General features: G+C 42.2%; 1 protein-coding gene across 2 annotated transcripts; it reads right to left on the bottom strand.

Moving 5' to 3' along the window:
* Positions 1–1,420: 1,420 nt before the first annotated feature.
* On the bottom strand, positions 1,421–9,323 carry LOC106568098 (eukaryotic peptide chain release factor subunit 1). 2 transcript variants are annotated; one of them, XM_014138129.2, is made up of 11 exons: positions 9,151–9,323; positions 8,702–8,810; positions 6,096–6,271; positions 5,752–5,891; positions 5,335–5,473; positions 5,058–5,248; positions 4,800–4,929; positions 4,471–4,653; positions 4,290–4,354; positions 3,910–4,057; positions 1,421–3,055 (listed from the first exon to the last, which is right to left on the bottom strand). In XM_014138129.2, the coding sequence occupies exons 2-11, from the start codon at positions 8,785–8,787 to the stop codon at positions 2,973–2,975; spliced, it is 1,341 nt and encodes a 446-aa protein (XP_013993604.1). In that variant the 5' UTR covers positions 8,788–8,810; positions 9,151–9,323; the 3' UTR covers positions 1,421–2,972. The 2 variants fall into 2 exon arrangements, with proteins under 2 accessions (XP_013993604.1, XP_045548316.1); XM_045692360.1 differs by having other exon boundaries at positions 9,142–9,319.
* Between the last annotated feature and the right edge of the window lie 10,155 nt (positions 9,324–19,478).

Genomic DNA, 19,478 nt, shown 5'->3' with positions numbered 1-19,478 from the left:
CACCTCTACGCAGACGACACCATTCCGTTTTCTTCTGGCCCTTCTTTGGACACTTAACTAACCTCCAGACGAGCTTCAATGCCATACAACACTCCTTCCATGGCCTCCAACTGCTCTTAAATGCAAGTAAAACTAAATGCATGCTCTTCAACCGATCGCTGCCTGCACCTGCCCGCCCAACCAGCATCACTACTCTGGACGGTTCTGACTTAGAATAATGTGGACAACTACAAATACCTAGGTGTCTGGTTAGATTGTAAACTCTCCTTCCAGACTCACATTAAGCATCTCCAATCCAAAATTAAATCTAGAATCGGCTTCCTATTTCGCAACAAAGCATCCTTCACTCATGCTGCCAAACATACCCTCGTAAAACTGACGATCCTACCGATCCTTGACTTCGGCAATGTAATTTACAAAATAGCATCCAACACTCTACACAGCAAATTGGATGCAGTCTATCACAGTGCCATCCGTTTTGTCACCAAAGGCTCATATACTACCCACCACTGCGACCTGTATGCTCTCGTTGGCTGGCCCTCGCTTCATATTCGTCGCCAAACCCACTGTCTCCAGGTCATCTATAAGTCTTTGCTAGGTAAAGCCCCACCTTATCTCAGCTCACTGGTCACCATAGCAGCACCCAACCGTAGCATGCGCTGCAGCAGGTATCACTGGTCACCCCCAAAGCCAATTCCTCCTTTGGCCGCCTTTCCTTCCAATTCTCTGCTGCCAATGACTGGAACGACTTGCAAAAATTACTGAAGCTGAAGACTCATATCTCCGTCACTAACTTTAAGCACCATCTGTCAGAGCAGCTCACAGATCACTGCACCTGTACATAACCCATCTGTAAATAGCCCATCCAACTACCTCATCCCCATACTGTCATTTACTTGCACATTCATCTTCTGCAAATCTATCACTCAAGTGTTTAATTGCTAAATTGTAATTATTTCTCCACTATGGCCTATTTATTGCCTTACCTCCCTTGCACACACTGTATATACATTTTCTATTGACTGTATGTTTGTTTATTCCATGTGTAACTGTGTTGTGTTGCACTGCTCTGCTTTATCTTGGCCAGGTCACAGTTGTAAATGAGAATTGTTCTCAACTGACCTACCTGGTTAAATAAAGGTGAGAAGAAAAAAAAAAATACAGGCCCTGGTTCGATTCCAGGTTGTATCACAACTGGCCATGATTGGGAGTCGCATTTTGCGGCTCCCAATCACAATTGGCCCAGCGTCATCTGGGTTAGGCCAGGGTAAGCAGTCATTGTAAGTAAAAATGTTCTTAACTGACTTGTCTAAAATAAAGGTAAAAAAAAAAAGGTCATATGCAGAAATATGTCCCACAATCTTAATTTTCTGAAAATATAGGACATCCACTGGGACAACCAAAAGTCTTGACACCAGACTTGCAAACAATGAGGACATTTAATACGTCTCATACAAAACGGTGACAGATGAAATCTAGAAAATGTCATAATATGGGCTTGATGTTGCAAAGTAGACTCATCACATTCATAACTAGATAAAACTGCTCACTGTGCCCCAAAAGGAACTATGGAGAACCATCACATCACCTTTCTTACATGCCAGATTCAGACAATAGTCGAGGCCCTTAAAGCTTTTTTTTTTATATATATATATATATATATATATATATATATATATAGCTCACATTCAGGCTGACAATTTCTTTTTTTAGACCATGCAGGCCACAAAGACCCCCAAATAAACATCCAGTGCCTCTGACCAAAATGTTCTGTGAATGAATTTTTTTGGTAGGGAGAAACAGCTAGGCAGGAGTCTTCCAACCCAACAGTATCTAACAGTAGGGGAAAGATGAGACAGTGTTCAGATGTTCTTGGGGGGGGGGGGCTGCACTCAACTTTTGTATTGGCAGTATCCACATTCAAATTAGGATAGCCAATCAACAAAACTCACTCAGACAATTAGAGCCAGTACAGTTCACATCCAGTACAATCATACTCAAAATAATAAAACTGAACAGGTTTCAATTGATGTCAATAGAACTAGAGGATTACTCATACCAGTAATATGCCTGGAAGTCAAGCCACACACACACAACTGCCTGACAACAACCACACTAGCTCTCAGATTGGTCAGTTTCTGTCACTGTGCAATTCAGACAATCAATCACAGTTAACATTGGACACAGATGCCTCTGGGGAACATGAAAGTATGCATGGTGCACAGCACTGAGGGCATGGTTCATTATACTGAATGAGACAGATTGGTGAGGGTGTGTAGTGTACAAGGCAATATAAAAACAGACGATGTAGCTGTACAGTTCTAAATCTCAGCTCTGGGAAGTCTGTATGAGTAATAAAGGACACAAGTCCTCGAAATGAAAACAGGTACAAGAGAACAGTATAGGCTCAGAGTACAGCACCTGTAACAGTGGATAAATTAGCAGAGGGGAAAATGGGACAAAACAAAGCAGGTACTGAATTAAAGATAGGAGGCAGGATATGGAAGTCAAGCAGTTCCAATTGAATTATTTTTTCCCTGCCCACTATATACATTTTATTTAAAAAAAGAAAAACAAAATAAATCAGAATCTCATAAAACAACAGCAGCAAGTAAAAAAAAGACAAAAAGATAGATCGGGAAATTGAGTTAGTAAGAAGAAAGTAGGGAGTGATGAGAAAAACAGGTTTCTATCAGTGTGGCCTTGAGCAGGCCAAGCAGGCAGGAGGAGCATGGCCTTGCTGTCAGTCACTTTGAATCCGTCATTAAGTGGAGAGAAACAAACCAAGACAAGCTCCATCCAACCAGGAGATGGAGTCACTGCTTCAAGTCAGGTATCACGTCTATCTCTTTTGTTTGAAATTCTAGGTCTCTCTCCTGACGACTTGCTTTCCCCTCCACCAGTCTCGGTCAAATCAGGGAAAGCCTTCCAATTGATGAATTCATTTTTTTCCTCGCGTCAGTCTCAACTACCTAGTAGTCATCCAAATCAAATAACTCATCGTCTTCTCCTTGGTACTCTATGGCCTGGAAATCCACCCTGTACCGCAAGATCCCTGTAAAAATAAAATAAACATAACATGTAAAGCGTTGGTCCCTTGTTAATTGAGCTAAAATAAAAGATCCCAAAAATCCATACACAAAAAGCTTATTTCTCTCCAATGTTGTGCACAAATTTGTTTACATCCCTGTTAATGAGCATTTCTTCTTTGCCAAGATAATCCATCCACCTGACAGGTGTGGCATATCAAGAACCTGGTTAAAAAGCATGATCATTACACAGGTGCACCTTGTGCTAGGGACAATAAAAGGCCACTCAAATATGCAGTTTTGTTCCACAACACAATGCCAGATGTCTCAAGTTGAGGGAGCGTACAATTGGCATGCAGAATGCAGGAATGTCCACCGGAACAGTTGCCAGAGAATTTAATGTTAATTTCTTTACCATAAGCCACCTCCGTAGTTTTAGAGAATTTGGCAGTACGCCCAACCGGCCTCACAACCGCAGTCCACGTGTATGGTATCGTGTGGGCGAGTGATTTGTTGACGTCAACATTGTAAACAGAGTGCCCCATGGTGGGGTTATGGTATGGGCAAGCATACGCTACAGACAAACACAAACTATTGCATTTTGAGATGCCCATTTTTAAGGTATCTGTATTACCAGTCATGTGAAATCCATGATTAGGGCCTAATGTATTCATTTAAATGGACTGATTTCCTTATATGAACTGTAACTCTAAAATCTTTGAAGTTGTTGCATTTATATTTTTGTTCAGTATAATTACTCTGCAGAGGTGCATTACACAGCCAATCTACACTGATATTTTTATTCATTTGCATGAACCCAGAATAAACCCACCCAAAATAGTAAAAGCATTTAGTTATGAATGTATACTTAAACCCTTACCACCAATTCCACCAAAGCCTTTGACAAACTGGGATCCTTCTTGGCTCTTGTCAGTGACAATCTCCAGACAGGCTCCAAACTTCTTATAGCTGTTGGCGAACCATTCAAGTAATGGCAAGCTCTCGATCAGCTCATGGTCCTGACCAGTCTGTAGAAATAAACCCACAACCAAAAAGTTGAACAGGAAAAATTGGAGGAGATCCTTTTGTGATGAGAATTCTCTATGTAAAAGTGGTGGATGCGAACACAGGAAGTAGATGTAATATCTCTTCAATTTTGCTTACATCACATTTTAAGGTCCTCTAGAAAATCTGGGACCACAACAGATATTCCTTCATACACTTGTGTTGATTATGGAAAGAGAATGACTCCTCACTGACCTCTTTGTCTGTGAAGTGAGACTTGTCTTTCTCCTGCTCTGGCGTCAAATACAACGTCTTCTCATCTGGATCAGTAGAAGAGGTTGAACAGAACAGAGAGGGGCAAGAAATAAAAACATGTTAAGACAAGAATCCCTCAACTGGATGCATTTTGTAGTGTGTGTCGAGCACATTTACATACCGGTACCCTTCTCCGCCATAGCAAGTCCCTCTGCTCCGTGGCAACGTAGGATGTATCTCATGGTATCCAGGTTCTCATAAACAATCAGTATCTCAACAGCACCCATTTCCATGGCTTTCAGTGTGTCTTCCACCCCAAAGCAGTACTTCCCCGTATCCTGGCTGATCTCATCAAAGTATCGTCCTGGGAGAAAGGGTCCTCTATATTATCAATATGACAAGCAGGATGGATCATGTCTATGCCAGAGAGACACTCAAGCACTCATGACAGATATCAGAGTAGACATTCATGCAAATTAACAACAGATCAGCTGTACTGAATACAAGTACCTATTAGTTTCTTCTCCTGGATGAATTTGACATTGGTAAGCACTTCTGCGGACAGTTCAATGGCCTGGTTGAACCCATTCTCCCCACCATATGATATGTCAACCAGCTTCAGGATCTTAGCTTGAAGCCTCTGAATGGACATGAGTCAGACATTCATCAGTCAACAAACAGATCACATATCAGCCATATAAATGCTACAATGGCAATGCTGACAATGGCACCAGAAAGACCTGGAACAGTGGGTCTGGAGTTACTGACCGGGTCAAACATGTCTGACTGGCTGAGCTCCGTCTTGAAGTCAGCTGAACCAGCTAAGACCATGCCTGCTACGTTGACCTTGTCGTTGCACAAAAAAAGCGTGGCTGCCGTCTCTGCCACCTTCCGCACGTAGTTATGTCTCTTCTCCATCCTCAAACGAGCAAAACGCAAGGCAGACTGTCCTCCTCTGCCTGAAAGAGAACTGTTTGTTATACATGGTTGTGTGGGGACAGGCTGTAATTGTGTTCATGAGTGTATGTGAATGAAGGGCTTTTACCGTGCTTCTTGGGTAGGTCCACTGTGAACTTATGCAGCACCTCCCTGGTGTTGCCCTGTAGGGTTCCGAAGAGGGCGCCACTTCCATCAATCACAATGAAACCAAACTTGCTGTCATCTGAGAGCAATGCTGTAAGAGCCTGGAAGAGAGACAGAAAATGCATATAATATCATTTTTTAAATCTAATTAGAAAGGTGGTCAATATTTTGACTGTATTGGCTATGCCTAACTTCACACTACACACACACACACAAAGCCAAGTTTCTTCACCAAAACAAGCAACACAATCCTGATACCGTCAGAAGTGTTGTTTCAATTGTGCAATGCAAAACTCCGTATTTCCCAGTCAAATGGGCCAATGAGAAATATATAGTGAGGTGGGAAAATAATGGACAGAGGGGTGTTGAACAACCTTACCTCTGTGTGGAACTTGTTGTCACAGAGATACAGAGAAGTGTTGATGGGTTTAAAAGGCTCAAAGTCGATATTGACTTTTTTCTCTTTGCCCTCATCAGTCACAATGGTGCCACAGTACACAACCAAGCCGTTGGGAGGCACTGCAGGGTAAAAAAATAAGGTAGAGCTCAGAGATCAAATCAAAATGTATTGGTCACACATGTGTTTAGCAGTTGTTGTGGGTGTAGCGAAATGCTGGTATTCTAGACCAATAAAATGAATGGAGAAATGGCCATAACACAGCCAGGACCACCCCAAATTACTTCATACAGGAGAGATGATAGTTACAACCTGACTTCACACACCTTTATGGTAGAGTTTGAGTCTCTGCTGTACAGAGGTGATGGCTCCAAGCACAGAGAGCCTGTTGACTCTGCTTTTAATGTTGGATGCAGTGCCAAACTCATCAGCCAACATCTTGGCCACTCTGGAGATCTGGTCCTTAGGCGGGATGATCAGGGATATCATACTCGTGCCATTCCTGAGAGGAGATCAATTGCATTAAACCCTTTTAAAAACAAGGCATATTCTAACACTTCCTTTGAGTTGTTAAATAAGTTGCACAGTAACTCAGGCAAAATGATGTCTGCAAGCTATTTATTGAAACTTTTACAACTTTGTAAAAACAGGGAACATGGGTCTCCCGAGTGGCGCAGCAGTGCTTGAGGCGTCACTACAGATTCGAGTTCGATCCCGGGCTGTGTCACAGCAGGCCGCGACCAGTAGACCCATGAGGCGGCGCACAATTGTCCCAGCGCTGTCTCGGTTTGGGGAGGGTTTGGCTGGCCGGGATATCCTTGTCCCATCGAGCTCTAGCATGCACGCTGACACGGTCGCCTGTTGTACTGTGTTTCCTTGGACACATTGGTGTGGCTGGCTTCCGGGTTAAGCGAGCACTGTGTCAAGAATCAGTGCGGCTTGGCAGAGTCGTGTTTCGGAAGACGCATGGATCTCTACCTTCGCCTCTCCCGAGTCCGTACGGGAGTTGCACCGTACGGGAGTTGCACCAATTGGATTTCACGAAAAAGTACACAAAAATATATAAATATATTTTCAAAAAGGAACCACAGGTTGTCTTGCTTAACCTGCCTTTCATGTAGAGGAGTCCTGTTTAACAAAGCATGTTCTTTTCATACAAGTATAGCATCAAACCCGACTGCTCTAAAGCAAGTTCTTACGACCGGTTTTCAGACGAGGAAATTACTAAAGTAGGTGAAGGGCACGCTATGACTAGCATCTACATAAAAAAACATTTTTACAGGCTTACAAATGTAATAGTGTTGGTAACAGAGTTACAAATGTTCTCAACACAAGAATATGAACAGTTTTAATATTTTAGGTTTCTGCAAATGCTTTTAAATCAGGTAGTTCTACACAAGGTGAACTCAACACAAGATAATTAACATCAATCAGATCAAGCTTGCAGGGAACATATCTTAGCCCAGCAGCGATTTTCCTAATCGTCATATCTCCCACGCGTATGTACAGACATGCACGCTGGCGCTGGCGCATCCAGACGTGCGCGAGCGCTGGCGCATCCAGACTGACTTAATTACCAACCAGAGATTTTTTGCATGAAAGATATTTTAACAATTACTTGTTAGTACTGTATTAAAGCACTAACACATACCTACAAAAACATACATAGCATTAAGACTTGGCCCTGATTGTAAAAAGATATGGACGTTTTTATAGTGAGAGTGTGACCTTGCCCAAGTAGTATTTCCACGTTGTTTTGGTTTTGACCACCATGTTGACATTACAAACTTGTTGCTGTACCTAGTCAAGAGGGTGAAGGTCACAGTAGTTTGTGCACTGAGTAAACAACTTGACCCACTGGGCTATACAGAAACCACAGGCCATGACTTGCTTAACCTGCCCTATATGTAGATGTATCCTGTTCTCCCAAGCAAGCCAGGCATGTCCTTTTTAATTCAACTATAGCATCAAACCCGACCGCTCTAAGGCAAGCTCTTATGGCAGGTTCAGATGAGGACATTACTACAGGCCTAATGGGAGCGTGACCTTGCCAGTCTTCATATTTCCACATTTTTGTTTTGCCCACCATGTTGACAAAACAAACTTATTGCTGTTCCTTGTCAAGGGGGTGAAGGTCACAGTATTCTGTACACTGACTGAATTCATTAAACAATTTCACCCACTGGACTATATAGATAACCACCCAGGGCAAAAGAGTGCTCATGCACAGGTCAGGTGTGGAATTTAGCAAAGCAAAGTTCCCGAGTTGGATGCAGGGTCAAGTAGGTCAAAGTAACGCTTAGGAATTGCTTGACCCTTTGCTCTAAATTAAACTACATTGTCAGCTACTCTGGCTGAGTGACAGGTCTATTGCCAGCTATTAAAGGCCTATTTATGTGACACTGACTGGTAAAGACTTGGTCAGCAAAAATCTGCCTTAAATTACATCACATTTTACTTTAAAGCAGCAACATTGCCCACTGTCACTCAATTTTTTATGTAAAGACAAGCTTGATAGCGTTGGGCATCAGCTATGAGATTGTTAAAATCAAAACCAAGTGTAGATTCAGATTGTATTATCAGCTAGCGAACTGTGAATGTCAGATACCACTAGTACGCATTGCCAGCTTGGTAGCTGAAGGTAAAGAAGTCATTCTAGTTACACAACTAATAGCAAGCTAGCTAACGTTACGGAACGTAGATCAATGCCACGTTATCTAGCTGGTTAGCTAACTAGCTAGTTATGCGTTGAAATTAATACTAAAACTATTAACGTCATTTGCTAGATAGCTAACGTTAATTTGTATGGGCCTTGTACTAGCTTCCACATAGGTAGTAGCTAGTTAGCTACTAAGTTAGCCCCTTGTTTAGTGGTTCAATGAGACGAAGAAAGTCACTGACAACCCCATGCACTTGTCATGTCCACACGTACCCCCGAGCAGCTTCCAGACTTTTGATCAACTTCTTTATCTTCCATATCTCCACGTTCCTATCCGCTGCGTTGGGGTCGTCCGCCATTTCTTCCGTTGTCTATCCAGGACCTGGAAGGGTAGTAGTAGTAGCAGCATTAAAAGATGGACTGCGATAACGAGTTAACACGGGCGAATTGTGTTAAGGCTCAAGACAAATATAGCAACATAAAAAAAACTATTTCCACAACAGCAAGGACGATAATAATGGTCCAATTGATCTAGTCAGCAACCGGGTGATGTGTCTATCTCGGTTGGAAAATGTCCTGGCTTTTAAATCCTACTCAGGCCCTAGAGTCCACCTGCTCAAGTATTGCTGAATAATGTCAAATTTATTAGAAAGATAATGATGCATATGGACCAAACACCAAATCCCCAAAATGACCACTCAAAAACACGCAACTGTACTTGCCCCAAAGCGCCGTTCTGTCTGCACTTTATCTCTCAAATGACAGCTATTAGGTAGTTGTCGTCAGACCTGACGTTGTTGAGTAGTAGCTCCACTCAAGCCGGTTGATTCTTGCAAGTACGCATGGTGCGATGGGCCCTCATGTCATGTTGGGGAGGCGGTTGGAATAATTCCGGTTGGGGATCACTTCCTGGAAACGCCATAGTTACGGTTGATTTGGAGATTTTTCATTGGGCTAAACAGTGGGTGGGTGGAGCAGAGAAAAAATCAGTACCAATACCAATGGTTTCCACTAGTTACCACAACCACAAAGTCAAATTGGCTAAATCGAAAAGATTTTTGAAAACAAAAATGTGCTTTTTGGTCTTAATTTAAGTTTAGGGCTAGGCATAAGGTTAAGAGTAATCAATGGGCTCGTTTGTGTGGTAAGGCTGAAGCAACCGACTCAGAGCTGGCACCACAGGTTCAAAAGTGATGTGGCAAAATTCATACATCTTTTCAGGGGGCCAGAGTTTTTCCTGTTCTCTTGACCTGGTCAGGTAAAACTCTGGGTTCTATTCATTGGCTAAGACAGGGTCCAATGTTAACTGTTTTTCTCACTGTCCCAAACAACATTTCTACTGGACTTGACATGGTGTAGTTTTTAAATGCATTGGGATCATGAAGGGCCTATAGAGAGCAATAGTAATGGCGTCTTTTTGTAGACACTAAATCCACCAAGGCTTGTTGGCCAAGGCCTATGTGGAAATTAATGTAGTTTTTGAAGGGTTTTTGGATAAATGCCGAAAAATAAAGTCTGGTAAACACAGGCTTAGGAGATCTGATACGTTTTGATCTATAAGATCATCTTCATCAGCTAACATCACTTATGTGAATTTTGAAGCATTTATGTAATCAAATAAAATACTAAAGGCTTTACCACAGGAGTTTGGGGACACCTTAATTGGGGAGGACAGGCTCGTGGTAATGGCTGGAAATGGAGTGGAATTAGTGGAATGGTATCAAACAAATGGTTTCTATGTGTTTGATGCCATTCGATTTGTGCCTTTCCAGCCATTATTATGAGCCATCCTCCTTTCAACAGCCTCCACTGAGATTTACAATTCTTAAAGGTCATATTAGCTGACTGATATTATCTCATAGAATAAAACATATAAGCCTGTCTTTTCGGCGTTAATGCCAAACCCTATTCTTTCCTCATAAATTTTCCCTATAAGAATGGCTGAACGAACCAGAGGTAACTAATTTCCGTTTTTTAGGACTACAAGCTGTCGAGCTCTACGTTGGCATGCTTTCTCTCTATATGCAGTTATTAATAGGCTATATTTGGTTATTATGATATGTATTAGCTGTTTAATGTAATTTAGCCATTCATCTATGTTTTGAAAAATTGCATTAGTTGCATTCAGTTTTGTTTCCGAAGTATGTAATTTTGAGAATAATAGGACGCTGCCCTTCAAGACAATTGCGATCCAAGGTATCAACCTTGCCACAGGTTTCCATTAGATAGCACACCCACAAAGTCAAAATTGGCTATATCGTAAAAATGTATGAAAACAATTTAAGGTTAGGATTAGGCATAAGGTTAGTAGTGTGGTTAGGTTAAAGTACAATTTTAAGAAGCTACATTTTATAAATAGGCTTATTTTATAACTACTCTGTGTCTCACAAAGACATGGCGGTTAGAACCAAAAATCTCACATTTGGACGCATCAGACCAAAGGACAGATTTCCACCGGTCTAATGTCCATTGCTCGTGTTTCTTGGCCCAAGCAAGTCTCTTCTTATTAATGGTGTCCTTTAATACTGGTTTCTTTGCAGCAATTCGACCATGAAGGCCTGATTTACACAGTCTCCTCTGAACAGTTAATGTTGAGATGTGTCTGTTACTAACTCTGTGAAGCATTTATTTGGCCTGCAATTTCTGAGTCTGGTAACTCTAATGAACTTATCATTAACTCTGGGTCTTCCTTTCCTGTGGCGGTCCTCATGACAGCCAGTTTCATCATAGCGCTTGATGGTTTTTGGGACTGCACTTGAAGAAACTGTCAAAGAAATGTTCCGCATTGACTGACCTTCTTGTCTTAAAGTAATGACTGTTGTTTCTCTTTGCTAATTTGAGCTGTTCTTGCCATAATATGGACTTGGTATTTTACCAAATAGGGCTATCTTCTGTATGCCACCCCTACCTTGTCACAACACAACTGATTGGCTCAAACACATAAAGATGGAAAGAAATTTCACAAATTAACTTTTAACAAGGCACACATGTTAATTGAAATGCATTCCAGGTGACTAACTCATGAAGCTGGTTGAGAGAATGCTAAGCTGTCATCAAGGCAAAGGGTGGCTACTTTGAAGAATATAAAATATATTTTGATTTGTTTAACACTTTTTTGGTTACTACTTGATTCCATATATGTTATTTGACAGTTTTGATGTCTTCACTATTATTCTAAAATGTAGGAAATAGTACAAATTAAGAAAAACCCTGGAATGGGTAGGTGTGTCCAAACTTTTGACTGATACTGTATGTTATTATATTTTTTTGTTCTTGCCTGTTTTGCATGTTATTTTTGCATTAATACGTGTCACATATCAGTTTGCATACAATGTAAAAAATAAATAAAATCACTGACTTAATAAAGCTGCATACAAACATGGTCTCTATTTTGCTTTCTTGACTAAGGCAGCTCCAAAATACAGGTGTTTCAGTCTATCTCAGTTATTTCTGTGGGGGTGGGGCAGCCAGTGGAAAATACAGAGCGTAGGGGTTGGTAATGTTCTCTAGTTGCGCCGTGATTGGCTCAGTGTTCTGTCACTCATGGGGACACTACGTCAACGCAAAATAGCCCTTTTAAATTGTAATTATTTCACCACTATGGCCTATTTATTGCCTTACCGCCCTAATCTTACTACATTTGCACACACTGTATATAGATTTTTCTATTGTGTTATTGACTGTACGTTTGTTTATCCCATATGTAACTCTGTGTTGTTTGTGTCGGAACTCCTTTGCTTTATCTTGGCCAGGTCGCAGTTGTAAATGAGAACTTGTTCTCAACTGGCCTCCCTGGTTAAATAAAGGTGAAATAAAATAAATAAAGTAATGTAAGGTTTCTCCCTGTCGCTCACTCAAACTCAAACATGTGCACAGTTGCAGAGAAGAGGAAGAAATTTGCGAAATACATCCATTTTTAACAATGTTTGTTGCAGGAATGATATGACAGACACAACTTTTGAACAAGACAATATTTTATTGTCTCTATTGCCGCTTTACACATACCTACATTTTTGCATTTAGCTCTCTTTTATTAAGACTGCCAAGCTGTCCTCAATTGGGGGAACCTCTGTCAGGTACAACGTCCTCAGGATTATGGAGCGGTGTGTTTGGAAAAAGTTGTTTGAATATTATAACATGTATTAGGATTAAGCATAAGGTTACTATTTAGAGATTAGTTCAAATTTGTAATTATCCAACTACTCTTCTCACTTTTAGTAGATTCTACTGTGCATTACCGTTCTGTCGTGTCCTGCATGCCCACATTATGCCAATAGTTTATTTTCTTCTCTTTTTATTCTTACAGTAAGTATCATAAAAAGTCAGAAATCTCAGGAGGATGATGTGTTGCGGGCCCTCTGGAAAGTAATAAAATATACCCCTGACTGCCGTGGTGGAGAAGGACGCAAAGTATGTACTAAGCTGCCACAACATTCGTCAACTAGTACCATGGAAATACTTTTAGCCAGCAGTCCACAAAGTTTCTTCAATAATGTCCTTTTCTAGTTTGATAAAGTTGTAATGTGCTGATTCTCTTCACTGCAGATCTGACCCATCACACAACTTTTCAAGAGGGCCACTATGCTCCAGATCGCCTTCTGTGCTCAGAGGTCGTTGATGAGTATTTACCCCATCACACCACTCTTATTAGTCATTACTCAAATAAAGCTATGGGCCTGTTTAATACTATGTCCCAGTCTTATTATGCATGTAATGTCAGTGGGTGAATTATGAAACAATTACTGTATGCAGTTGTAAAAAAATTGTAAAGTAGATTTGTTTTTGCCATTGCTTGATCTATTTTAAATGTAAGAATATGTTGCAGATTAACTTTAATTGGTGACTATGAAAACCAATAGAAATGCAATGAACAATGTTTTCAATATCCAACTTTATCCTCTGCAAATTCTTTTGCAGTACACTCCGAGAAAAAAAATGCTATCTAGAACCTTAGGGTTATTTGGCAGTTCCCATAGGAGAACCCTTTGAAAAAAAACCTTTTTGGTTCCAAGTAGAATCCTTTTGGTTTCAGGTAGAACCCTTTTGGGTTCTATGTAGGACCCTTTCCACAGAGGGTTGTACATGGAAACCAAAAGGATTCTACGTTGAACCAAAAGGGCTTCTCCTTGCAACCAAAAAGGGTTATCCTATGGAGACAGCCGATGAACCCTTTTTTCTAAGAGTGTAGGTAATAAGCTGTAGACAGGTGGTCATTATCAGGTTATGATGCGGTCTTAACTATGACCAGTAGGCTACATAATATAGCACATAATATAGTGGTCAGAATTATGACAAGCTGGTCAGATAGAGGTCACAGTTATGGCCAAAATTAGTTATGGCCAAAATACGTCCTATATTCTGGTCAGTAAAAATACGTTAAAAAACCCCATCCCTTTTCAACAAGTTTGCGACCAGAGTAAGACATCATAAAAAGACGTCAACCAGGTTTTGCCCAATGGGATTGGTTGACAAATTGTGCGTCCCACTAGCCAGGCGACGGCTGCATGGTGCAGTTGGTGAGAAGCAACTGCAACGACTTGAAGACGATTTCATCAAAAACTGCATAACCTTTGATCACGTTTATCAAGTTAATGCAGTCAACATGTAGGCGCAAGTCTGACAATTTTTCTCCCCATAATGCAAAACACACTTCGATGGTCACCGACTGGACAAAATGTATCCACATTTATCTTGGGAGAATGTAGATAGATAAATATGTAGGTCTTGTTTGCAGCAGTCATTTTAGGCTGCCGGAAAATATATTACTCATTTAACATTTGATACGCTACATATACAAAAGTATGTGGAAACCCCTTCAAATTAGTGGATTTGGCTATTTCAACCACACCCGTTGTTGAAAGGTGTATAAATTAGAGCACACAGCCATGCAATCTCCATAGACAGACATTGGCAGTAGAATGGCCTGTACTGAAGAGCTCAGTGACTGTCAACGTGGCACCGTCATAGGATGCCACCTTTCCAACAAGTCAGTTCATCAAATTTCTGCACTGCTAGAGCTGTCCTGGTCAACTGTAAGTGCTGCTTATTGTGAAGTGGAAAGTCTAGGAGCAACAACAGCTCAGCCACAAAGTTGTAGGCTGCACACACTCGCAGAACGGGACTGCTGAGTGCTGAAGAGCGTAAAAATCGTCTGTCCTTGGTTGCAACACTCACTACCACGTTTCAAACTGCCTCTGGAAGCAACGTCAGGAGCTTCATGAAATGGGTTTCCATGGCCGAGCAGCCGCACACAAGCCTTGCGCAATGCCAAGCATTGGCTGGAGTGGTGTAAACTCCATATTAATGCCCATGATTTTGGAATAAGATGTTCAATGAACAGGTGTCCACATACTTTTGGTCATGTAGTGTAGCTTACCTAGTTCATTACAATTTCTTAAAATTCATGTTTATTGATAGCATCAATGTCTTCATGTCTTTATTGAACACTGTGTAAACATTCACAGTGCATGGTTGGAAAAGTATGTGAACCCTTGGATTTAATAACTGGTAGACTTGTTTACGTTCTGCTGTGCGTTTTGTTGCTAACCTTACTTTGCTACCTGCCAACTTTACATTTTTTACATTTTAATTACAATGAGATATTTTTGTGTTCTTCCCTCGCTCAACTTTTTTCATTCAACTTTTTCACTCTGGACGCTTTATCTGGACGTGGTTCGTCAGGACCTCCACCAGCCGAAGCTAAGTAGTAACATTAACATGATGCCTTCTAATTGCAGTCGCTGTACTCATAATAGACAGGAGAACGATCGCCTTACGGCGAGGATAGCTGTGCTGCAAGCTCAGTTTAAAACGCAATCGTTAGGCAAGGGTAATTTAAGTGTAGGAAAGGATGAAACAGCGTCTGTGCCACCAGTAAGTACAGATAGTAGTATATATCCCCTCACACAGTCCCCGCAGCCGGACAATTTTCTCATGGCTTCTGGAAGGAAATGCTGTAGGAATGCTCAACCGGTGTCGCTCATTCAGCCGACAGAAACTTTCAACCGGTTCTCCCCATTAAGCAGCAAGTTGGAGTCAGAGGCCGAGACTTCTCTGGTCTCTACTCCCGTTACGGGGTCCGAGACGCCGAAGCCTCCTACCATTATCTCTGACAAATTGAAAACCCCATGTCATTGGCGACTCCATTACCCGCAGTATTAGACTTAAAACGAATCATCCAGCGATCATACACTGTGTACCAGGGGGCAGGGCTACCGACGTTAAGGATAATCTGAAGATGGTGCTGGCTAAAGCTAAAACTGGCGAGTGTAGAGAGTATAGGGATATTGTTATCCACGTCGGCACCAACGATGTTAGGATGAAACAGTCAGAGGTCACCAAGCGCAACATAGCTTCAGCGTGTAAATCAGCTAGAAAGATGCGTCGGCATCGAGTAATTGTCTCTGGTCCCCTCCCTGTTAGGGGGAGTGATGAGCTCTACAGCAGAGTCTCACAACTCAATCGCTGGTTGAAAACTGTTTTCTGCCCCTCCCAAAAGATAGAATTTGTAGATAATTGGCCCTCTTTCTGGGACTCACCCACAAACAGGACCAAGCCTGGGATGTTGAAGAGTGACAGACTCCATCCTAGCTGAGGGGTGCTCTCATTTTGTCTACGAACATAGACGGGGCACTAACTCCCCTAGCTCCACAATAAGATAGGATGCAGGCCAGGCAGCAGGCTGTTAGCCAGCCTGTCAGCTTAGTGGAGTCTGCCACTAGCACAGTCAGTGTAGTCAGCTCAGCTATCCCCATTGAGACCGTGTCTGTGCCTCGACCTAGGTTGGGCAAAACTAAACATGGCGGTGTTCGCCTTAGCAATCTCACTGGAATAAAGACCTCCTCCATTCCTGCCATTATTGAAAGAGATCGTGATACCTCACATCTCAAAATAGGTCTACTTAATGTTAGATCCCTCACTTCCAAGGCAGTTATAGTCACTGATCATAATCTTGATGTGATTGGCCTGACTGAAACATGGCTTAAGCCTGATGAATCTACTGTGTTAAATGAGGTCTCTCCTCCTGGTTACAATAGTGACCATATCCCCCGCAAATATTCAAATTTTTGGTGACTTTAATATTCACATGGAAAAGTCCACAGACCCACTCCAAAAGGCTTTCGGAGCCATCATCGACTCAAGTGGGTTTTGTCCAACATGTCTCCGGACCTACTCACTGCCACAGTCATACTCTGGACTTAGTTTTGTCCCGTGGAATAAATGTTGTGGATCTTAATGTTTTTCCTCATAATCCTGGACTATCAGACCACCATTTTATTACGTTTGCAATCGCAACAAATAATCTGCTCAGACCCCAACCAATGATCATCAAAAGTCGTGCTATAAATTCTCGGACAACCCAAAGATTCCTAGATGCCCTTCCAGACTCCCTCCACCTACACAAGTATGTCAGAGTACAAAAATCAGTTAACCACCTAACTGAGGAACTCAATTTAACCTTGCGCAATACCTTAAATGCAGTCTTAATTGAGGAAAATAAGAACAATCCAAAATGTATTTTTGATACTGTCGCAAAGCTAACTAAAAGCAGCATTCCCCAAGAGAGGATGGCTTTCACTTCAGCAGTGATAAATTCATGAACTTCTTTGAGGAAAAGATCATGATCATTAGAAAGCAAATTACGGACTCCTCTTTAAATCTGCGTATTCCTCCAAAGCTCAGTTGTCCTGAGTCTGCACAACTCTGACAGGACCTAGGATCAAGGGAGACACTCACGTTTTTTAATACTATATCTCTTGACACATTGATGAAAATAATTGTGGCCTCTAAACCTTCAAGCTTCATACTGGACCCTATTCCAACTAAACTACTGAAAGTGCTGCTTCCTGTGCTTGGCCCTCCTATGTTGAACATAGTAAACAGCTCTCTATCCACCGGATGTGTACTAAACTCACTAAAGGTGGCAGTAACAAAGCCTCTCTTGAAAAAGCCAAACCTTGACCCAGAAAATATAAAAAGCTATCGGCCTATATCGAATCTCCCATGCCTCTTAAACATTTTTGAAAAAGCTGTTGTGCAGCAACTCACTGCCTTCCTGAAGACAAACAATGTATATGAAAGACTTCAGGCTGGTTTTAGACCCCATCATAGCACTGAGACTGCACTTGTGAAGGTGGTAAATGACCTTTTAATGGCGTCAGACCGGGGCTCTGTATCTGTCCTTGTGCTCCTAGACCTTAGTACTGCTTTTGATACCATCGATCCCCACATTCTTTTGGAGAGATTGGAAACCCAAATTGGTCTACACGGACAAGTTCTGGCCTGGTTTAGATCTTATCTGTCGGAAAGATATCAGTTTGTCTCTGTGAATGGTTTGTCCTCTGACAAATCAACTGTACATTTCGGTGTTCCTCAAGGTTCCGTTTTATTTTACCGCTTGGTGATGTCATTCGGAAACATAATGTTAACTTTCACTGCTATGCAGATGACACCCAGCTGTACATTTCGATGAAACATGGTGAAGCCCCAAAATTGCCCTCCCTGGAAGCCTGTGTTTCCGACATAAGGAAGTGGATGGCGGCAAATGTTCTACTTTTAAACTCAGACAAAACAGACATGCTTGTTCTAGGTCCCAAGAAACAAAGGGATCTTCTGTTGAATCTGACCACTAATCTTGATGGTTGTACAGTCGTCTCAAATAAAACTGTGAAGGACCTCTGCGTTACACTGGACCCTGATCTCTCTTTTGACGAACATATCAAGACTGTTTCAAGGACAGCTTTTTTCCATCTACGTAACATTGCAAAAATCTGAATCTTTCTGTCCAAAAATGATGCAGAAAAATGTATCCACGCTTTTGTCACTTCTAGGTTAGACTACTGCAATGCTCTACTTTCCGGCTACCCGGATAAAGCACTAAATAAACGTCAGTTAGTGCTAAACACGGCTGCTAGAATCTTGACTAGAACCAAATAAATGGATCATATTACTCCAGTGCTAGCCTCTCTACACTGGCTACCTGTTAAGGCAAGGGCTGATTTCAAGGTTTTACTGTTAACCTACAAAGCATTACATGGGCTTGCTCCAACCTATATTTCCATTTTGGTCCTGCCGTACATACCTACACGTACGCTACGGTCACAAGACGCAGGCCTCCTTACTGTCCTTAGAATTTCTAAGCAAACAGCTGGAGGCAGGACTTTCTCCTATAGAGCTCCATTTTTATGGAATGGTCTGCCTATCCATGTGAAAGACACAGACTCGGTCTCGACCTTTAAGTCTTTATTGAAGACTCATCTCTTCAGTAGGTCCTATGATTGAGTGTAGTCTGGCCCAGGAGTGTGAAGGTGAACAGAAAGGCACTGGAGCAACGAACCGCCCTTGCTGTCTCTGCCTGGCCGGTTCCCCTTTCTCCACTGGGATTTTCTGCCTCTAACCCTATTACAGGGGCTGAGTCACTGGCTTACTGGTTCTCTTCCATGCCATCCCTAGGAGGGGTGCGTCACTTGAGTGGGTTGAGTCACTGACGTGATCTTCCTGTCCGGGTTGGCGCCCCCCTTGGGTTGTGCCGTGGCGGAGATCTTTGTGGGCTATACTTGGCCTTGTCTCGGGATGGTAAATTGATGTTTGAAGATATCCCTCTAGTGGTGTGGGGGATGTGCTTTGGCAAAGTGGGTGGGGTTACATCCTGCCTGTTTGGCCCTGTCCGGGGGTTTCGTCGGATGGGGCCACAGTGTCTCCTGACCACTCCTGTCTCAGCCGCTAGTATTTATGCTGCAGTAGTTTATGTGTCGGGGGGCTAGTCAGTCTGTTATATCTGGAGTATTTCTCCTGTCTTATCCGGTCTCTCTCTCTCTCTCAGGACCTGAGCCCTAGGACCATGCCTCAAGACTACCAGGCCTGATGACTCCTTGCTCTCCCCAGTCCACCTGGCCGTGCTGCTGCTCCAGTTTCAACTGTTCTGCCTGCGGCTATGGAACTCTGATCTGTTCACCGGATGTGCTACCTGTCCCAGACCTGCTGTTTTCAACTCTCTAGAGACAGCAGGAGCAGTAGAGATACTCTGAATGATTGGCTATGAAAAGCCATC

The sequence above is a fragment of the Salmo salar genome, chromosome ssa13 (assembly GCF_905237065.1).
Source record: "Salmo salar chromosome ssa13, Ssal_v3.1, whole genome shotgun sequence".
Taxonomy (NCBI): Eukaryota; Metazoa; Chordata; class Actinopteri; order Salmoniformes; family Salmonidae; genus Salmo; species Salmo salar.
This window is presented reverse-complemented; position numbering and strand designations above follow the sequence as displayed.